This window comes from Micrasema longulum, unplaced genomic scaffold (assembly GCF_059751315.1).
Source record: "Micrasema longulum isolate JH-2025_06_02 unplaced genomic scaffold, ASM5975131v1 h1tg001192l, whole genome shotgun sequence".
NCBI lineage: Eukaryota > Metazoa > Arthropoda > Insecta > Trichoptera > Brachycentridae > Micrasema > Micrasema longulum.
Genome location: NW_028278379.1, coordinates 82462 through 106382, shown reverse-complemented (window position 1 = coordinate 106382; position 23921 = coordinate 82462). Strand labels below are relative to the sequence as shown.

The 23921-nt window shown below is 30.9% G+C and overlaps 1 protein-coding gene across 1 annotated transcript; it reads left to right on the top strand.

Annotated features, from left to right (window-relative positions):
* The first annotated feature begins 320 nt into the window (after window positions 1–320).
* On the top strand, window positions 321–17077 carry LOC148276565 (solute carrier family 35 member H1). The gene is made up of 5 exons (XM_088234081.1): window positions 321–941; window positions 7091–7378; window positions 10148–10400; window positions 14629–14795; window positions 16522–17077. Exons 1-5 carry the CDS (start codon window positions 750–752, stop codon window positions 16939–16941), a joined length of 1320 nt encoding a protein of 439 aa, XP_088090207.1. The 5' UTR covers window positions 321–749; the 3' UTR covers window positions 16942–17077.
* The last annotated feature ends 6844 nt before the right edge of the window (window positions 17078–23921 follow it).

Below are 23921 nucleotides of genomic sequence, written 5' to 3'. Positions count from 1 at the left end.
AATTAGTTTTTTGCTTGTTATTGCCGAACCATTGCTTCATATATATTATATGTCTAATAAACATGAAAAAAACATGTTTTTAATTAGAAATATCCACCTCTAAAATTGTTCGTCGAATCGACGAATGGTTAGGTCTAATGGGGTCGTACGAACGTCAGAAGTCCAGGGTTAACATTAACCTTATTAACCCTCTACAAAAAGTGGACGAGAAAAAAATAAAATCTGACATTGACCTTTTTGACCATTGACTAGAACACCCCAGTACCAAAGTGAAAAAAGCCATTAAAAAAGAAGAAGAAGAATAGTCTCCGATTCCGATAGAAGTTTTAAAAAGAGTTGTATGATTTTGACAATTTGCACAAAATGCTCATAAATATCGCTAGACCTTTTTATTATCTGATACATGCGCTTAGTGGAACTGTTTTAACTGTGTGTTCATATTTATTATGATTGCTGATTGCTGTCATTATCAGAATCTACCTGTCATATCTTTATACTATTTTAAGGCTCTTACTTTTTGACTTTGACGTTAGACATCGTTATCGGTTTGTCCAGTTCCGCGCGGTTCATTCTTATGTTTCAAGTTTATTCCAATGGATGAGTTTAGACTATTTTATAATGTGTGTTCTTCAGATTTGAATGTTTTAACAAAGGGCTATTTAAATTTTACTTAGACCTTTGGTAGTTTAATTTTAGTTTAACTCTGGCATATGTTGGCACATGCCGATTGTTGACATTGACTTGTCAAAATGCCAATGGTACGCTATGAGCAAGTGAATACAAAAAGCGATGATAGGGACAACGATGAAGATACAATTAAACCTCAAACCGGGTTATTAAATAGAACGTGTTTCTTAAAAACATCGCAGTCTTTGTCTTTTATATTAATTTACTTCGCATTGTCTATTGGGTTGACTTTTTATCAGCGATGGCTACTCAAGGTAATTTTCGATTTTTTATTCTTCCTATGTAAATATGAAATAACGATTTTTTCCACAATAGAGATTGCGCTATATACCTATACGCCAAGAGTGAAACACAAATCAAATTGCACAATTCAGTGTTTAATGTTAACCTCGCTCTCGGCGTTAGTTGACCGATGCATGTTTATTAATATGGCAATTTATTAACATTTACTTCTCAGGTACTACTTACATTATTCATTATTCTGGGCTTTCATACACATTTTTTTTTCTTAGTTGTGTCGATTTTTTTTTGTGGGAATAGACATTTATGTAAATTAGTGTATCAAATATTGAAAATTTATTTTTAAATGTGTATATGTACCTAATATAAGTTTTGACAATCCTATTGTGTATTGCTGTACATTTGATTCAGAATATGGTACTCCTGATATAAGGAGTGTACCGCTTTACCCATCATTAAACTACCGGAAGTCTTCCTTAATTCTGATATTTCACTTGATGTTCAAATTAGTAGGACGATAAGTTTATGCTTCTACCAGTTGAGGCAAATCAAATGCATTTCCAAAAATTTGCCAGTTGATGACACCCGTCAGTTAACAATTGTTTTTGTAGTGTCTAGAGTTGATCATTGTAATCGTATCTACGTAGGTCTGCCAATGAATATAATCACTTGCCGTTAGTATATTAAACCCCACAACGAGACTTCTTTTTGAAATCTCTAAGTTCAGTCATATAACTCCACTACTTTGGGAATTACACTGGTTACGTTTTATCACAGAGGGTGGAATACAAACTTTATGGGCTTATGTATTTCACTACACAATAAGGTGTGCCATGATTGATTTTTAAAAAATATTTTCACTAATGTATATTTGTTCCATGGATCTAAATGGCTCCCAAAACATCCATGTTAATTTAAATTATCAAAACAGTTTAGTAAAAAATCGGCAAAAAGCTCACAGAGTTTAAAACTTTGAATACATGAGTTTGACCATTTGGTCAGTTGGTTCAGGTCACCTACAATGGGCTCTAATAAAGAACTACAGGCTTCTTAAATGACAAATATGAATTCAGATTATACTAAATTTATTAGATTTTCTTGATACACAATGGACTTAAACTCTACAATGACTTACCTTACCACTTGAAAAATTTCACTGGAAACAAATTTAAATTGAACCTGAAAAAGCACAATACGACGACCCTTACCAGACGAGACATATCATGACTAGACCTTATAATATTTCTTATATAACCCTAACGGGTTTTTAAAAATACGAAATAAATAAAAAATATTAAAATAAATTTACTGTCAGCAGTAAAGATTGTGATGTAAGTTTATGGAAAAGTATATGGGAAGAAGAATAGGGAAGGTTATTACCATAAATTCCAAAAAACTGAAACAGTAAAAGACTGAGTGGAAGAATGATTCTACTGAATTAATAATTTTGTATTTTATAATTGAATTTTTATTTAAATATGAAATTTCGTTTTCAATTTTTTTATTATTTTTACTCATTACAACACCATTGTGGAACCTAATAATATTGAGGTAGGATTTACTTCTTTTCACCTTAATATTATAATTAGTTTGCTCATTTTCATTACTATATGTAATTCGAAAAATTAATTTTATTTTTCTCCATACTACAGTGGTCCAGCCTACTCAACGCTGCTCCGGAATTATTTTTAATTAGTATATTTAATAAGTTATTACACCATGAAGAAATATATTGAATCTTAATTTTAAAATGTATATTTCGCATTATGCTAGAGTGCGTGTAAGGTACAGTCAACCGGGCTGGAGCCACTCGCCATGCTTGACCCATTAATAAAAGTACAAATAGTAAGTATACATATAAATAATTTTGAAAAAAACAGCAATACAAAATATAAGATGATTTTACGCTAAGGTGATGCTAAAGGAAATTTATAAAAATAAACTGCTTTCCTTCACCCACACTAAATGCCTACTAAAGGTAAAAGGAAAGGAAGACTCCAAAGCTAGAATCGCGTTTATTCAAAGGAATGAAATATCAAAAGGTTTAAAAAACGTACTACCATTAGAGATTGCTTTTTTACCTCATTAGAGATTTGTACCAATCTAAGTCACTTATAAAAATCTTAAGAAGTAAAAGAGAAGAATAAATCATTGTAAGTAACATTGAAAAAAAAAAATACTCCTGTTTTTTAAAATACAAAAATTGTTCTGAATAAAAAAATATACTTTTACCAGGGTCTTGTTTAATCTGAATTATTTAATTAGTTACAAATCGAATTTGTTGAAAAAAAAGGGATATGTTTTTATTAAGTTTTTAAAAAATGGTTTATCTGATTTATGAAGATTACAGATTTGTTTTTTTTTTTTTTACATAGGATTCATTGAATCTTTTATAAATGCCAATAAAATCATAACTGTACAATACAATTCAACAATTAGTAAATTAAACCCAAGTTCTTAACAATTCTGAGTGTGAAATAGAACCAGGTCCAGAACCCTGGATAAGTGTTTTTAACTCTATGACTATTCTCAGGTAAAAATCCTGAAAAGGGTAATTGAGTAGTGCAGTTGTTGGTGCATTTGCCTATCGAGCTTGAGGTCCTGAGTTCGATTCCTGGGAGGATCGACATGAAATATTTGTTTATAAGGTTTTAAACTGAAAAATTTCGCTTCCTAGACTGGCACCTGAAATGTAAGACTGATCACTTTACCTTCCTGTGACAGATGATCAGGATATGCTGCATTCACTTCAAATTCAGTACCATAATCATCATCATATGCGGATAATAGTTTTATGATAATTATTATTCCATTGTACAATCTTTACTACAATATGGTATTATTGGTTGGGGAGGTTCCTACACAAGTATTATAAACTCAGTAAAAATAGTACAATGATTAATAATTAAAGTGATTTTAAAAAAACCATCAACTTTTCCAACAAAAGAACTATTCCAAATTTTTAATGTTCCATCAATTGACAAAATATATTTAAAAAAAATCAATTTTACAAATCTATAAAGAGAATTTTAAAAAATCTATGCATTAAGTTATTCACATAGACGCCAATATTATATTAATATGCCAAAATTTAATAAACATTTTGAAAAAAGTTATGTACATCAGGGAATAAATTTCTATAACAATTTGCCCGACGAAATAAAAATTATATATGTCTTTACAAAATTCAAACTAAAGATAAAAATGATTGTTTATCAACCTCCTTAATTAAATGTTGCTTTTACAATTAAATCATATTTAAGTTTTTTATTTTAAAATTAAGGAAATATATTTTTTTATTTTTTTCAATGTTTTTTTCTACGGTACTTGAAGTTTTTTTGTCAAGTAACTTGAAAACGTTATTTTATCATTTTCTTCGCCATATTATATTATGCATGTGTGTGAATGTGTATGCGCGTGTGAGTGAGTGTGCGTGTATATGTGTGTGTAATTATTTCATTGCATTTGCATTGCTCATTTGCATGCATATGTACATGCACTTATTTATAAAACATGTTTTATATACCTTAATTTATTTTTTGAAATATATGTGTATTTTGTACTTAAATTATTAATATTGTAATCCCACAGCAAGCACAAGAGGTTGCTTCTTTTTTGGTGTGGTATTCCGTTTCGTTTTTTGATTCTGTACTTTTGCTTTATTACGTATTTATGTTGTAACTTTATATTATATTAAATAAAACAAAAAAATAAAAAATATTTAAATAGATTTTAAAAGGGGATTGCAATATAAAGGACAATTGAGTTGATATATATCAAACACCAGTATGTCCACAACAATCCATCACAATGTCCATGTGGACCTACTAGTTTCTGAATTGAGTTCTTTTGACAGTGTTTTCATTGTAATAATGAGGACACGTTTTCAAAGAAATAGTGAAATCATCTTTTTTTTCACTATACTTTGTAAAACAAATGTCAATAAAAAAAATGGGTGGACATACTGGCGTTTGATATTTATCAACTCAATTAAAAATATCGTCAGTGATACTGCAATACTGTTTAACTGCATAAATTTGTTCCGAGGACTAAGAGCCCTCAGTTTTTTAAATTGTTTATGTTTTTACTCTAAATAATGGTAATATTTGCTCTAATACACCAGCGGTATTTTGAGTGATTAAAATCATTAGTAATATACAGATGTTTGTTAAACCCTGTCACATCTGAAACCGCAATTATCGGAATGAGCAAGATTGGCGTATGAAAAAAAAAATGGAAGCATTTCATAATTTGAAAAAACATAATTAAAACCAAATGGTTGCCCACTTCTGCTAACCTCCTGCTCTAGCTACCCCCTCCGCATTCCTGTTTTCTCCTGCTGAAGTAAGCAACCATTTGATTTTTTAATAATTTTGAAAAGCTTCCAAATTTGTTTTTTTTTATTATGCCAACATGTCATCTTGCTCATACTGATCATCGTGGTTTCGAATGTGACAGGGTTTAACGAACGCCCTATATTAAAAAATAATTTGCTAAGCAGTATTGCAGTATAACTGGCGATAGGCATAATAGTAAATGTTACATAGTTTGTAAAGTGTTCACTTAAACTGTTTAAATTTAAAAAAAACATTGGTATGTCTGTATCCCAGCTTAGCACAGGACATATCGCGGGTATTCTGCGAAAAAGCACTAAGTTACTACTTCTGAGATAATTGAAGTTCAAGGTTTGTAACGAAATAACTTTTTTTTTTACACTAAACATTACTAAGCAAAGTTGAAAAAATGGTAAATTGATTTATTTACTACATTTTATTCAATAGTTTAACAAATAATAACTGAACTTTCCGAACATTTTTTTTCAAAATAATAATTGATTGACATGACTTAGTGCATTTTCGCTGATACATAATACCATAGTAAGGAATTCAAATTGAAGTCACATTGTACCTACTATAGTCACTTTGTGAGAAATGGTTTTTTTTTTTATTCAAAAAAGTTATGTAATCATTTACTCCAATGTACAGTACCTATTACATTATGTAAAATAATAATTAATTAGTAAAAAGAGAAAAGAAAGAAAATAATAATTGCCACGTTTGCCCCTGAGTTAAGCATGTGGACATCACTTACTATACATCTCCAGGATATCATGTCGCCGACCAACAAAAGTCAGTACTGCTCCATAAGCTCCGCTCTGAATACATCCGAAATAATGTTATTGATGGCTCACATATTTTGACTTGTAGTGTAGATAGGACTTTTTTTTATTTTTGTTTTTGCATATTGCAGAGTATTTTTTCAACAGTATAACCTCATCATTAAGTCAAAATATCAAAATTTTTACTTAGTGCTTTTTCGCAGAATACCCACGATATATCCCATGAAGTTAAAACGCTGAGTACTTGACATTTTGATCCCTTGGAACATAAAGGTTCCATCTGACACCGGTACTTTATATTATTTAATACAATTTGTGAATCATCTTCACAGTTGAAACTTTTAACTCTTCATAATTTCTTTAATATCTAGTAGACAGTAAGTGTGTACAAAGGAATAAAGACTATTGCAAATGGAACTGTTTTCTCAATATTTTGAGTTTGTACAAATAAGATGAATCTCACCTGCATCGAGAAAGGTAGAAGAATTGAAGAAATATAGACCTGTCATTGGCTACTTAAACCAACCAATGACAGGTCATAAGCCCTGTAAATGCCTAGACTTCCGTATTACCTACTCTGAATGTTCTATTATAAAATATGTTGATCAAATGAGAAAGTTTAGTGCTACGGGAAATTTAATATAAAAATATTTTCTTACACGTCGAACAAATTAGAGCATTTCTCTATGTGGCTTAGTTTCTCAAAATTTTACATCGAAAACTACTTTGAACTAAGTCACAAGTTCTTCCAAATCAACCAATGATAGAGTTATGTGATAGATTTCCGGTTTTCGGGAAGCCAATTCACCAATCAGCAGAACTCACCGTTGAGAAGTTTTAACGCCCTGGGTGTGTAATTACAAAACTTTAAAAAATCATATTGCTGATAGTACGACGATACATAGAGATAAAATTTTTAAAATAATTTATAAAAACACCTCTGAACTTCCTCATTGTTAATCTTGATATTCCAAGGGGTTGATTTTGCAACTTTTTTCTAAGTAAGATTAATTCAATTTCTACAAAAGTATTTTGTTTTTGTAGGGTTTACACTTTCCCCTGTCGGTGGTGATATACCACTTGGTGGTGAAGTTCTGCCTGTCTGCCTCCATCCGCAGCATCATGTGCCTGTACAGTGGGAGCGCACGCGTGTCACTCCCCTTCCTCTTGTCCCTGCGCTCTGTGGCACCCACTGGCCTCGCTAGTGGAATCGACGTCAGTTTCTCCAACTGGGCCCTCGAACTAGTCACTGTTTCTCTCTACACCATGACTAAATCAACCACAATCATTTTTATCCTCGGATTCGCTATCCTTATGGGCCTAGAAAGACGAGTAAGTTGTTTCTTGAAATTTAATTATTTGTTTAACTTTCAATTATTGTTTGTTGACACATTAATTATTTTTTATAATCTATTAATTAATTGCTTTATGGTTGAAGCTAATTTTGCTAATACAAATTTTTTTTAAAACATGTTTAGAAAATAGTAAGACTGTGGTAAATATAAAAAGTAATAGGTACATATTAATAAATCATACCTAATGATTGTTAATATTTTTATTTCACCATCACCTAACTATCCAAAAGATGGTTAGCGCAATGCTCACCATGCCAAAGGTCTCGGGCTCGATTCCCGACATGATTGACGTAAAATATTGATTTAAAATTGTGTTTTTACACTAAAATATTTCCTTGTCCCTGGACTGGCTTTTAAAGCTTAAGACTGATCATCTTACCTTCGTGCAATCATCAAAAACAGTATATGCTGTTATTGGTGTACCAATGCAGTGCCTTATGCACCATTGCAGGAAGATAATAATAATGAAATAAATAATCAATTATTTAATTCAAGTTTTTTGAAAATGAGCAACAGTGATTATCATGACTTATTATGACATTACGTATAACTAAAAAATTTGAATGAATTTAAAAATTCAGAAAGGAATATTTAATTATTGTAGGGTTCTTTTCCAAAGTTGACTATTTCCAAAACACGAAAAATCGAGTTTTATATCACACCATATTATGATTTTGGGATGCAAAATATGTTGATATAATAGATTGGGGAAAAGGTAATTTCGTATTTTTCGCTTTATTTCAACGCTTTATAAAAAGTGTTACAATCATTCGATTTAAGTCAAATATGCGCCATTCTGTTCCATAACTTGTTGCCAACGAGAATACAACTTCATAATGCCCCTCTTGTAGAAGCCCTTGTCCGTATTGGCAAAAATTCGGACAACCAATTTTCACAGGCCTCTATTGGGGCCAAATTTTTACCCTCAAGCGCGTTAGCCATATACGGAAACAGGTGGTACTTACTTGGTGCCAAGTCCAGACTATAAGGTAGATGCATAAAAACTTCCCATCTGAGCTTCTGGCGCGTCATCAAAGATGTTTGCGACCTGGCGTTGTCCTGATGAAACACGATTCCTCTCTTATTCACCAATGATGACCACTTCTGCTCGATCGCCAACTTCAAACGGTCGAGTTGTTCACAGTAGAGGGCAGAATTGAGCGTTTGGCCATAGGGGAGCAGCTCATAGTAGAGTATTCCCTGCCAATCCCACCAAACACAGCAACACCTTCCTGGTCGTCAGTCCTGGCTAGGCCACGGTCTAGGCTGCTTTGTTGGCTTTCGACCATGACCTCTGTCGCTTGACATTGTCGTAAGTGACCCACTTTTCATCACCCGTCACCATCTGCTTCAGAAATAATTCAGCAGTGATTCGCAGATGGAAATTTGGTTCATGAGGTTTTTTTGCATCTGCTCGTATGGCACCCAAACATTGAGCCTTTTTTTTAATCCAGCCTTCTGCAAATGGTTTAAAACTGTTCAATGATTGATATTCAGCTCCTGAGCGATGCTACGACTGCTAACATGATGGTCTTTCTCAATATCTTCCATGATTTTATCGACATTTTCGACGACAGGCCTGCCAGAGCATGGTGCATCATTCACCTCCACTACACCAGAACGAAATCGCTCGAACCACTGTTGTGCAGCACGAACTGAAAGAGTATCGACCCCGTATACATCGCAATTATAATATACACTCACACCTTTTCAACGCCGTATTTTATGATCCGATGTGACCAATAATGAATGAGATATACTTAGTTGAAAACTAAAGGCGCAAAATATAAAATCACTTTTTCTCCAACCAATAAATTTCAATGCAGAAAGTTTCAAAATTTGGCAATAGAAATATTATTTGAAGTTATAAACATAATGTGAAAAGAAGATATTTAAAAAGTCATCATAAAAGTGTGAAACATTTTTGCTGCGATGTAAATGACAGCTGAAATTCTGTGGTACCATACAAAAAAAGTTATACCATATAAATAAAATTTCCCAATACTTTTGGGAAAAACCATTGTATGTATTTTATGCAAATTCATTTTTTTTTGTGTTTTTAAGGTTAAGTACCTACGTAAAATTATTCAAACATGTTTTTTTTTAATTCTATAAAAAAAACACATTTTAGTATTCATTGAAAAAATATAAAATATTTTTAAAGAAATCACAGGTAATTATTGATAATCCCCAATTATGGGACTTTTTACAATTTTTCTGTAGTATATTAAGTATACTCTAGTACAATAAAATATTTTTATGTAATTTCTTTTTTTCCATACATTTCTCATTTCCTCACTTTAGCGTTTTCCTCAATTTTACACTTTTTTTGTTGCTCCCTAGAAAAACGTGAAACGGGGGTTATACTGTATTTTTCAAAATTAACTGTTTCCGATATAGGCATTAATGTTTTTTTTTCATAAATCCAACTATTACCATGAATTAGTCAGTTTTAGGAAATAAAAAAAATAAAAACATTTTTTCGAATATTTATTGGTGTATTTGGTGGACCAGCCAATTTTTTTAGGAAATAAAAATACGTGTCATACTTTCTTAACAGTATCATTCTATTCAAACGGTTTATAGTAAAAAAATATTGATTCCTGAAAACTTTCAAATTGGAAATAGTCTGCTTTGGAAAAGAACCCAACAAATTAAGACTTGTTTATATGACCTTATCTAAGAATATGAACTATAGAGTTGTTAAAATATAAGAAATAACCTGTTTATTGTGATATGATTGCAGTCCTGGTCGCTGGTCATGATTGTGGTCATGATAAGTGCAGGTTTAGTAATGTTCACTTACAAAGCGACCCAATTTAATGCCCTCGGGTTCCTGCTGTTGTTATTAGCCTCTTTGTCCAGCGGACTACGGTGGACATTTGCACAATTGCTGATGCAGAAATCTAAACTGGGTCTAAATAATCCACTTGACATAGTTTATTATGTCCAGCCGTGGATGATGCTCTCTGTTCTACCTCTTGCTATCGGTTTTGAAGGTAATGCAATATTCTTCTCACTTTACTTGCTTGAGAATGCGGAAAACTTTACATGCAAATTTAGTCTAAAACGAATTGCGTAATAAGTTATTAAGAATATAAATTGATTCGCATCTTTTAAGTGCTTTAAAGATATTCATTGCAAATACTAAATAAATGTGAATTTAATTTTTTGTTACTTGTATCACCTTACAAGGTAAAAAACTTTGAAACTTAAATTGAATTACTAAATGTTATTAAATATTTGTATATAACCACTTACCAAATTTTCTATGTCTACCGGTTTCGAGACGTACCTGTCTCTAATTAGTGCCCTGACGAAGAGACGGGTACGTCTCGAAACCGGTAGACATAGAAAAGTCGGTAAGTGGTTAGATACAAATATTTAATAACATTTAGTAAAATGTTTGACCACAAAATTAATGCTTTAAATATTTATAATATTGAATTAATTATTATACAACTATTTTTTGTGAATTCAAGTTTCTCTCGTCTTTTATTTATGGTTTACAAAAAGTCAGTTATAAATGCAAACTGTTGCAACACACGTAACTTCTGTTTGATTATGTTTATTTAGTTTAAAAATAATATAAATTGTACAAATATATTAATATTTTATAACTTTTATCTGCTCTATCAATATAATGTTTTTTCTATGTAATGACTAATTTAACAGCGATGCATTGTAATTTTATGATTGCGAATTTTTTAGTTGGATTTATTTAACTAGCTGATATTTAAATCATTATTAACTATCATGGAGTTTGTTTATGTAAAATTGTATTTATAGCGACCATTGCCACAAACATAAAAATAATGTTTTATCAAGTTATTTCAGGAATTAACTTTAGTCTTTTACAGAATATTTCAAGTCAGTATAGAGAAAAATCATATTCACATAAGTAATTTATTTAATTTTTGGGTGTTGATTGAGATTTTAATAAAAAAATATTTTTTATATTTATTAACAATGTTTTTTTTTTATTATTTTAGCGAAATTAACAAACATAAGCTTAGAAAAATCATACACCTCTTAATTAACACAATAATGCATTCTAATACACACCTGTTTAATTGCATGCTTTTCCACTGAGCAGCATCATTATGTAATAGCGTTTTATTTATATCTCATTTAATACTACAATATACTCACTAGGCGAGAACCCATAAAAAGATGTTAATTTACATTGTAAATTAATATTTACCTTCTTTTTTTTATTATTACAAGTTACTTGAAATAAAAATAGAGTGACTAGATTTTCACTGGGATTATTATTACAAGTTATTACAATTATTACAATTATTACAATTATTACAATATTACAATTATTACAAGTTACCTAAATTCCCATGGATTATTTCATTCAGGTTTTCATTTTGTATATTATAAAAAAAGATATTTCAAATACCAATATTTCTCTCGGAACTGGCCATATTGAAAATACCAATGTCACTTAATACTTAGGACTATTTATTGGCTCAAAACTTTCATAGAGCTACCAATTTGAAAATTTTCAAAATGAAAAATAGCACTCGTAACTGGTGTATTGCATAGACTTCGTGGCTTGCTTCCTCATCCCATTTTGTTTGCCGTCTACTACGCTATGATACATTTCCACCTATCCTATCTATCATTTAAATAGGGTTTTGCCAGCCAAAATCAGATCTCGGAGATACAAGTTCTTCAGAACAGAGCTCTGAGAAACATTCTTGGACTGAAATGGGATTCCCATGTCAAGGATATCTACCGACAGACAAAAATACTTCTTTTAATGGTGACGCCACTGCATGACATCACCAATACTATTTTGAATATCATAAACTTTTCTGCTCACACAAATTTAAAATACACATTTAGTCATGATATTCACAACTACAATATGCGTAACTCGGGGAATCTTCATGTAACTAAGTTTCGCCCGACGAAGTTTGGCAAAATGATTCTGAAAAATATTGGCCATTCCGAATTTAATAAACTGCTCGATGAGCTAAAACACGATAAGCCGAATATCAAATCCAAAAGTGTCACAATTAAAAAATATTACTTAAATCTTTTTGATAGTGAGTTATTAATGTAATTTATATAGACTGTGTAAAGTAGTGTTTTATGTTTCTTATATTATGTTTTCTTACTATTTTGGATGTATTAACTATGTATGATATAATGTATTGTCACAAAAATGTTTTCTTTTTATGTATGAGTTTTTTTCTCCTGGGAGTATAATATCTACCATATGTATTATTTGTTTTTTTTATTTTTTAAAAATAAATATTTGCATTCTTATGATTTACCCAAATATTTCATTTTAAGGGCCATTTTCAACGAGTTGTAGTAAATAACTCACTATAAAAAATAGGAATCAAGTTGGGGTAGAGTGGGATTCGAACCACAGACCTCTGGTCCGTTAGTCCGTGACACTAGCCACAGGACCATAACCCGAAACGTTTTATTAATAATAAAAAATAATTAAAAAACAAAAAATAAAAAATGAGTGTTTGTGACAAGTGTAATGGACATTCTTATCACAGTGTTTATTGCCGCCAATTTTGTACAATCTATTTATGCGTAGGTATATCGTTACAAGTACTTTCAATACTATAATTTTGAAGATAGAGGATCATTCATGAGGATGTTTAGATTTTTTTATTAATTTATCATTTGTTTATAGACTATCAAACTAAGCCAAAAATATTAAATTTTAATGTATTATATTATTATTGGTATGATTTTTTAAAAGTTTTGTAATTTTTTATTTACACCGCGCGTGATTTTAGAGAAACTTTGCCGTGCAATTAAATGCTCTAATTTTAACCGCGCATAAGAAATCACTTTTTATATCCAATTTCCCGTAGCACTGAACTTCCTCATTACATCATATTTTACATCAACAATGGTCAAGAATAGTACAGTGTAAATTGGTTATTTTCGACTATGAATACTTTAACTTAATTCATTCAAATATTACGAATATAAATTGAACGTAGTTATGCAGAAAGCAGCCAGCCATAGAAAAGTGAAACTGAGAACAGTTGGAATGTTTTTGACTTTAATAAATAATGATAAACAATGAATTAATTAGTTTTATTATACTAAAAACAGAAATCTTATTATGTATTTGAAAAGTTTCAACGATTTTTAAAGTCCCATAAGATTTTTCTAATGCTGTGGGTGTTTTCTGCAAATTGAGAAATGCCATTTTTTGATCGACACCATTTTCAGATCGACACCATTTTCAGAAGCTGATTAACACAGTTTTTGTCTGAAAGCAGTCTAGCTGTTTTTAGCAGAACATAAAATTGACCTTACTGCACCCGATAACTCCAATATCACATTTTTTCCAAATTGTGGACTGGCTGCTTTCTGCATAATTGCGTTCAATTAATGTGTAACTTAAATACTACTTTGTACTTCGGTATTAATAAGTGGTTTGCTGATTATGGACACCAAATTATCATAAAAAAACTTGCAATGCTTTTCTTGGGCACTAGAACCATTTCCATTATTATTAAATAAGATATTGATTGGTTTCAGTGCTCTTTTTAAATGTCTCGCGTACTGTTAATCTGCGTGCAATACTCCCAATTAAAAAATAATAATGTTTTCAAGATTCAAACACTTTGTTTTTCAATCAGAAAAAAATATTTCAAACACATTGGACAAATTAATGAGAGTTTTATAAAAATACATTTTTTATCAGATTCATGATACAAAGTATTAATTTATAGATTGGCAGTAATGCATGTTGACTGATTATTTAATAAAAAGCATTTTTCGACAAATTTTACAAATCGCACCCCCAAAAGTTCATCGTGGTATGTCTGAATTATCAATTTTTTTGTTCCATTTTTGCTTTTGAGCAACACCTCTCCTATTGGATAGAAAAGCAAATTTTTTTTCAAATTGACACGATAATGCCCAGTTTTTTTTTGTAATGTTTGCTCATTTTACTCAATTAATTTTAAAGAATACTAAGGTTTGTGATATATATCACAAAAAAAAAGTTGATATATGTCAGTGGTCTCCTAAAAGAATAAATGTGGTCATACTGCATTCTAATACAAAGCAGTCAAATTTAGACCTATGACGGTGTACTTCTGGGGATGAGAAATATGTTTGTGAAATTAACTCTATTGCAGTGTTTGATATAAATCATGTTTCTGTTTGAAGAGCCCTTGTTTTGTATTCCTATTCATTTATTATTAATTTTCTTTTGATCAATGTTATTAGGTTTGCAGCTTATTCAAAACATAATGACGGTGCCCAAAGAAGCATATTTACTAAATTTTTGTAAAATATCGTTTGGGGCAATTCTTGCCTTTGCAATGGAACTCAGTGAATATCTTGTAGTCACCAATACCTCAAGTCTGACCTTATCTGTAGCTGGCATTTTTAAAGTAAGTTGAATCACAATAATTTTTTTAAATGTTTAGTGTAAATAATGAGCCATTTCAAAATTATTATTAAATTCATATTTTTTGTTTATATACGAAAACTCGTAAAACTGTTTTATTGTTTGTCTTTACAAAAGTTTATTCAAAAAACAATTAAATAAAATTGTATATATATTTAAAATAAAATACTTGATTATAAAGGCCACACACGAGTTTAATATTATAACACAACTAGTTTCAGATAATCTGATTACCCATCATCGGGTGTAACAATTAACTAGTTAATAGAATTTATAATAATATTAGAATTTTCAAATGATGATTAAATATTCGGGACTGTAATAAGTTCCCGCTGTTTCCCAACAGATTGTGTTAACTTAGTCTTTTTACATCAGGCAATACTACAGCTCCACCATTAGGCTTGAAATGACAGTATATGTTATCCCGTCCAAGTGTCAACAACATATTTTTTCATAATCACATATTTCACATATTTTTTCATTTCAAATTAGAAAATTGCGGGGTAAGCCCAGACATGCATCAACATTGACAGCAAAGCTGAATATCCATGGTTTTAAACTCATGCTCTGTATTTGGTGGGATCAGCTTGGTGTAGTGTATTATGTGCTCCTCAAACCCAAAGAAACCATCACGGGAGAACGCTATCGACTACAATTACTGCGTTTGAGCCGAGTATTGTAGGAAAAGCAGCCACAATAGAAGGAGAGACACGACACAGACAAAACGAACTTGGGAACGCTCAAACGGGACATCCTACATCCCCCCTCGCTGTAGACGCTGGACATTACACCTTCCGATTACCACTTGTTACGATTGACGACAGCTGTCGGAAAGATAGGAGAAAGTAGTCGCTAGCGCTGGATAATGCTTTCAATGACATGTTCTTAACTCATTTTTTAAAATAAAGCATTAATTTTCACGATAAAACAGCGTGAACTCATACGTCCCCAATAATTTTTTTTTTTTTTTAAATAGGTCTACTTGCAAACTGTTTTGAACACATTCTTATCTTTTACCAGAAAAAATAATGGCTTTAATGACTTTATTATATAATTGTTTCATGGAGCCAATAAAATTCAGAGAAATACTGATATCAGATAGTAACAGTAGTGATAATATTAGGAAAAGTTATTTTCCGTTCCCAAGTTAGGAAACGTGATAACAAAAATTGAGCTTCATATTGTGAATTGATCATTTTACAAATACTGTCTTTATTTGTGCTTGGTCAGCTACCACTTAACTATTTTTATTAAACACAATTGTTTACAATTTTTAATTGTATCAAGAATGTACCACTCTACTCCAGTAAATCTAAGTGTGCCCCTTATGGTTGTAATACTCCATCTTTTTTATTCACGGCTCGTACAATAATTTAGCTCATGCCAAATGCTCTTATCTCTAATGAGGTTCTTAATGAACTATCAGTAAAAATGTAATTTTCTTATCTGCACCATAAAGCTATGCATTGCTACACCAACTGCAGCCTATCTCAATCATTTGTTACTTCAAGGCAATTCAGCTGCCACCCCAGGCTATAAAATGTTAGAGTTAAAAAATGTATTTTATTCAATAAATAATTTATTTGGACCTTGTCCGGAATAGAACCCGAGATCTCATACATGTTTTTACCTTCCGTAATGATATTATCTATCAATAATTGCATTACCAATATTACTAGGTATTTATTATTTGCTATTTGTTATTTTAGGAAATGGTGATTTTGGTCTTAGCTGTTGAGTTGACTGGAGACCAGTTAAGTATGATTAATGTGATGGGGCTCTTCATGTGCCTCTTGGGTATTTCGGGGCACATCGTACACAAATTCACAACCACAAATAACAGCCACCAAGTCACTACTAGCATCAAGTATCCATCTAGATTGGCTCAGGGTTTCATTGTGACAGAGAAACTAGATGTATCTGGTTTTGACAATCAAGACATATCTTTGTTCCGACGGAATACTAGTTACAAAAGCAAAGGGGAACACAGCGTACCACTGATGTCTGATGTTGATGGTCCTTCCACTTCACGACCTAGAGATAATGCAGATAATCATTCCGAAGATAGTGATGTGGATTCTAACCGAATACTCTTCGATATCCTTCAAAGACGAGATACAATCAGATAAGCTACTATTGATCTTAATATTGAGAGTAAGACGTGTTTCTGAGTTTTAATCTACCAAAAATGTAAAATGTGTTGATGTATTTTTTATAATTATAAGAAAGTTTTGTAAATTTTATATAAAATTTGCATATCTTTGTATGTGCTTGGTTTTTTTTAGCTTAAAATCTCTTATTTGGTTTTGCTCCATAGAAGTAAATGCTTTGATTTTATATATAAGACAAAGGATTTATTTTTCCTGTCTAACAACTCGTAATGTATCATTGCACATATAAAATACATATGATGAGTGTTAAAACAAAGACAGCAGTTTCCACTTTTTTCGTTTCGATCAATCCGCAGCAAATGTTTTTTTAGTACTTTTTCCAGACTGCGAGAATAATTTATTACTCTAATTAATAATTGTAGCCAGAAGTTACTCCTGTGTTTATTTTATTGGGATAAATTGCCAATTTATTTTAAATTGATAGATGGTTTTAGTTTATTTTTGGGTTTCTGTTCGGTAATGTAAAGGAGACTGCCGTTATTGTTGCGAAACTAAATATGTTGAGTCAAAAATGAAATGGATACTGCCATTTTTGCTCCGAAACCTTTGCAACTGTCAATAATATTTTTGTTTCTCTATCCATTTCCATATCTAACTCATTTCAGATCAATGGATGCGATTGCCATCTTTGTTTTAACATACCTCATATGTAAGTTTGATATATAATACCTTTTATATTACCTTTAATCACAGTAACAGTACCAAAGCGAAGTAAATTTTTCCTAAAGGGTTATGATTTAGTTAATATTTAGACATCTGCTCTAATCAAAGCATTATATTTATTTTAGTTATTTATGAACTTGCTGATACCACTAATAATGTGTTTTAAACATAATCCTCTCTTTGAGATGACTGTATTTTTATCAAAAATAATTCATATCAATATACTTCTGAATATGAAATTTTTATTTCAATATTTAATATGTACAAATACAAATATCTACATTTTCTACAAAATATATATCAGATCAGTCCATAAGTTCGTGCGCATTTATAGAATATATGGGATTTCCTGTGACTCACTATGTTGAATAATAGATTTTTAAATTTGTTAAATCTTGTCATCGATTGCCTATTCTATTAGTCAGTCTATCACCAACTTTCGCAAACATCGGATGATAATAAAATTAATAAATACACTATAAGTACCCATAGAAAATGAATATTGATAATCAATACAAATGTGCTGTTTTATATTTTCGCGTGGTGAAACCGCCAGATCTGTAGCGATAAAAATTCACAGTGTACATCGTAACTAGTACTAGAACTGCCCAGAAATGGTTTAGCAAATTTATAGAAGAAGAAAGCAGTATAGATGATGAGCCTCATTCAGGTCATCCTGTTAATTTTGACAATGATGTTCTTTATAGTCTTGTGGAGTCAAAGCCTCAAATTACAGTGGATCAGATTTCAGAAAGGATGAATTCATGTCACGGAACAGTCTTTTATCACTTAAAAGAGATAGGGAAAGTATCCAACTTGGGAAGTAAGTACTGCATGAGCTATCCGAAGCCAATTGCCAGCAGCGAATAAACATCTCTACTTCCCTTTTATCTCGCTTTGACAACACTACACAAGAGGCATTTTTAGACCGCCACACGAGAGGCATTTGGAGGCAATGGATTATTTATCACAATGTCACGAAAAAAAGACAGTGGATTGATAAAAATAAGCAGCTTACTCCCAACAGTAAAGGTATCTTTGCATCCTAAAAAGATACTTTTAAGTGTTTGGTGGGATATGTATGGTGTTATTTATTACGAACTGTTAAAACCAGTCAAACCATTAATGCAGATGTTAACAGTGAACAACTTTGTCGTTTAAACTCTGAATTTAATAAAAAAACACCCTCGATTAAATAAAGAAAGTGTTATTTCATCAAGATAATGCTAGGCCGCACACAGCTTGGAAAATTCAACAAAAAAATGTTTAATTTAATAGGAAGCTTTTGCCGCATCCTGCTTACTCCCCAGACATTGCTCCAAGTGATTGTCACTTATTTCGTTCCCTACATTTTTTTTGCTAGGAAAAAAAATAAATTCTTAAGATCTTAAGAAGTACAAAAAGATATTTTAAGTTTTTTTTTTGCATCAAAACCAGAGCCTTTCTACATTGAAGGAATAAAAAATCCACCTATAAGATGGCGAGAAATTTTAGTTAGTTTAGGAAAATATATCATTGATTAAAATAATATAAAGAACTTTTGAACTGACCTGATATTTATCTTTGATGTAAACTCATATAATTGTCTTTTATTGAAAATTGATTTATTTTAGAATTATAATTATAGATCAACAACCACATAACTGTTGTCTGTACTATTAACAATAATTAAACCGGTTAGTTGTATTGAGTAGTTTTTTTAAAAACATAAAGACCATAATCAAAATATGTTTTATATTTTTTAGTGCAAAGATAAGCTATTGAGAGAAAAGTGCCATTCCTAGTGAGTTATAAAAAATATCACTGACTGTAGACTTGTAGGTTTTTTTTATTTTTAATGTATGTGTGAATCTATTATATAGGTATTTGAATTAACATTATAATATAATACAGCACACATAAGATTTATTTTGCTTGAGAAAATGAAGAATATTTTTAATGAAACTACTTTATAGTTCTGCAAAAATACACACCAATTTATGTAGGTATTGCTAAGGTGAAAAAATATCGCCAGGACTAATCTAAAATTAATTTATATACCTGTGACTGGATCCAAAAAATCCAATGTCGTAATCGCAACCTTACAGGATAATAATATATACTTAATTACCCAGACATTATATGATGTTATCATAAACAGTTTAAAATTAATATCTTTAATAAATAAATTAATATTTTATTTAATAAAAAAATATATACATATTCACACAGACCATTGCGATAATGATGAAATAAAAACGAAAACGAACATTGGCCCATTTAGATTAAAACCGCAGATATATGGATATGGAAACATTATGTCATATTATATTAATTTATGTATGAATTATTGTAATGATTTTCTTCTAGCTATAATTAATAATATTTATTAGTTACAGCAAAAATACATTTTTCACTACCTGACAATTTTTTAATTTTTTTAATCGGAATTATCATCAGAATTCCCCTATTCCTTATTATATTCGAAATTACAGTATGATCTTGCTAAAATTGTCTAATATTTCATCCATGTGACTATTATTATGTCTTAAATTTACTCCACACTTTTACATTTTGCAAATAATATAGCAAGTTATATTTTTATTATTACTTTTAAAAATATACTATATCTGGCAAAACTCCAATTGTGAAACTTTTGTCATTGCGGAAACTTGACTGATACAGGGTGTCCGCTGGCAGACTTGACACTTTAAAAGATTATGATAATTCTAATTAAATTATACAAGTAATTTATTTATTTTCATAGTGAGAAAAGATTCAGATTTATGTTTTTAAAAATAATTTTACTCAAATGCCGTCCGTTTTGTTGCAAACACTTTGGAAATCGAGAACTCATGTTGGCAAAACCTCGCTTGCAGAGATCTGGACTGATAGCTGCGGGTAGGATCAAAGTGACTCATTAATTTTCCCCAAACAATGCTCCTCACTTTGGCTATTGATGCTCTAGTGGTGTGTGTTGTGGCCCCATCCTACTGGAAATGGGTTCTGTTACTGTAACCATAGTATTCTGCAGCTCTGATATAAAAAAGTTTCTATAAAATAAAAAAAAAGCTAGCCATCAGCGCGCAACATCGTTACGCGATTACCAAAAACAGTGGCCCATTTCAAGTCACTAACAAGAAGTCACAAAAAAAATCTGTTCTAACTTGTCAGGATAGAAAATTCTTTCAAATTCACTCTGGCATAGTTCTCTCTCCATATGTAAACATCTCCATTCAAACTGCTGGATAATTTGCGGCTAGCAGGAATGAAAATTCAATTCTTTATCTAAAATGTTGTGTACCGAAGTCTTCATTATGCCAGTAGATGCTGCAACCTTACAGATAGACCTGCAAGGATTTTGTTGTTTTCCAGACTCAAAACTAAAGTTGAAGGTTTAGGGTCGAGGCTCATTTCCGACTGATCTTGTTCTTCTAAACTTCTGCAACCACGTCTATATCAACTGGTTCTTCGGACCATTACTTAATCAACAATATTTTGAGTTTGTTCAAATTTTTGTAGACAAGGACTGGATTCAACTCCCTGGGGAGCTGTTTTTATTAACAAATTACAACAGAGATGAAGAACATTTAATAGAAGGTAATATAGAAGTCTAGGCATCTACAGGGCTTATGACCTGTCAATGACTGGTTTAAGTGGCCACTTTACACACTGTGTTCAAATATGGGCAGAATGGTGAATGTTACACAGTGTGTAAAGTGGCCACTTAAACCAGCAATTGACAGGTCATAAGCCCTGTAGATGCCTAGACTTCTATATTACCGTCTCTTAAATGTTCTTTATCTCTGTTGTAATATGTTAACATTACCGAATCATCGGTATCGAATTCTTATTTGTGAAATACGTCTCAACCGCGATACGCTTCATAGCTATTCCAAAGATTCATAACTATTACAAAATACGCAACACTTCCACATCAATTGATACCCCTCTTCTTCCGCTGCCACTACTTTCACCAGGGATAGCGCGTCAAATCTGCCAGCGGACACACTGTAGTTTTAAATGGGCTTGACAAACAAACAAAAGAAAAAATATCAATTGCTTTATTGCAGGCATTTTTTTGTTCACAATAGTTTATAATATTTCATTTATTTATCTGGCAGGTCCTGGTATCGGTTTCCCTGACTTTGACATCTTATTGTGCTCATATATAGACCAAGTATTTAGTTCCTATTTGACAAAGTAATTTTGTTTGCATTTATCAGATTTTAGATGTTTTCAATTCCAATAATGTTTAAAATCCATCTTTAGGTAAACATATTCGCATAGTATTTTTCTATTTTATTACATATTATAGTGTATTATAATTACAAATAGGCATGTACATTAATTTTTAAATGTGACCTATTTTTGGACTGTTTTTCGTTTTCATTTGTACAGTTGAGTACAATGGAAAAGTTGTTTTCCAATGCCTTTTGACTTTTTCCCAATTTCTAATCATTAATATTTCTCGTATATTTGATTAAGTTTGCTACTGTATGGAAACTTCGCAGGTGACACTTGATAAATAAAATTTGGTATTAGTTGAATTTGATGATGTTTCTCTGGGTCAATACACTGTATTGTTTGTTTTCTTGCCAATGTTTCGAGCAGCATAGCAGTGTCCATCTAGGCTGATGTATGATTATGGGCTCTGAATTGCTATCAACAACAAAGGCAAACGATATATAGCATAGTTACCCCGAGAAACGCCATCAGTACCCGAAAGACAGTGAAAATTTAAGAACTTTAGTATTTGAATTTGCGTAACTTTTTCCTATCAGGTATTTAATGTTTTTATTAAGATAGAATTTAATGTTTCCATGGTTAAGTTAAAAAAACCTTTTGTTTGTCACATAAGGGAACAATATTTTGATCCCTAAAAAACATGTACTCTTTAGTTTTAGCTAACTAAGCATTTGATACGCTTCCATGTAATAAATCAGTCATTTATTAGAATAATCATTAATTTAATGGCATAATTTCAGCACCCAGAATTGAACTTCTTGGAAAACAGTGTGAACCAATTAATGTTGATTCTTAAATACTTCTCTATATTTTTTCACCTTAAAACTAATTTTAATAAATAATGTTATGTAAATGTTGGAAATATTTTTTAATGAAATTTGTTGAAGGTATTCCATTGTTATTGGTAATAACTTACATTGTCTTTTATTAATATGGACCAATTAGCACATTCATTATCTGACTGAAGATGTGCGAAGATACCTCTTAATGGATGATTAAAAAAATCAGATTTAAGTTTAGAATTTAATTTTGTAACTTATGTGATAATATAAGTTATTACTTATTTAATTACATAGTTGTTCTTCTTATACGAAAATATACCATGGCTAGTGTATTATTAAAATTTTCTTGGTTTAGAAAAAAAAATGTTATCACTACTTTATATATTTTACTAAAAATAATTTAAGCACATTTTTTTTTTTTTACTTAAAATTATAGAATAAAGTGTGCATTTTGATGTTTTGAAAAAAAGGTCCCTTTACCTTATATTACAACCTCAATTTTATGGGGCATACTGTTGATAAACAATGACCTTTTTGTTTTTCATAATGGTAAAAAAAATTTCACTGAAAAATGTGTGAAAGCATGTGCAGTATGTCATTATTTTCATCTCCATCGTTTCAGAGGAATTAAACCATTATTCATTTAAAATAGGAGACATTAGAGATGGGGCAACCTATAGATTTGCACATTGATATTGATGTTTTCATTCCTCCAGGAGGTGCAAAATTTTGAAAAAAGTAGGTATATGTATAACTTAGTTGAATACTGTCAACCTAATGGACTACCGGTTAGCATGTTATACTAACGAACACGAGATCTCGAGTTTGATTCCGGACTAAGTCAAAAATTAAATGTTTATTTAAAGTAAGATCCCTAGTAGCATTTATTGTTGGCGATCACTAGGGCCGACGTGACCTCACAGGGATGTAAGACAGATCAGCAGAATTAGATATTCTATTAGCATGTTATGCTTAGCTAGCTTCATAACAGTATAAACAAACATATTTATACATGTAACTTTATTTGATACATCTTTTTCTCTTTATATAAACTCAAAAAAATTGCGTCATGTCTCTACTTTTAAAAATTAATTGCTCCACAAAATGCAAAAGTTAGTGAGTAAGATGATGTAAGAAAATGGTACCATGAATTAAAAATAGTTAGATAAAAGACTTAAAAAAACTATGTAAATTTTTATATTAATTAAAATAACAAAATATTACATTTGCATTATTTTATAACATCAAAAATGTATTTATTTAAAA

What these genes read in the sequence shown, in the direction of transcription:
- LOC148276565 (XM_088234081.1), top strand. Translation starts at nt 750, where the DNA reads ATGCCAATGGTACGCTATGAGCAAGTGAATACAAAAAGCGATGATAGG. An exon ending in TCTTGCTATCGGTTTTGAAG is followed by an intron (nt 10,401 to 14,628) that starts GTAATGCAATAT and finishes CAATGTTATTAG; the next exon opens with GTTTGCAGCTTATTCAAAAC. An exon ending in CTGTAGCTGGCATTTTTAAA is followed by an intron (nt 14,796 to 16,521) that starts GTAAGTTGAATC and finishes TTGTTATTTTAG; the next exon opens with GAAATGGTGATTTTGGTCTT.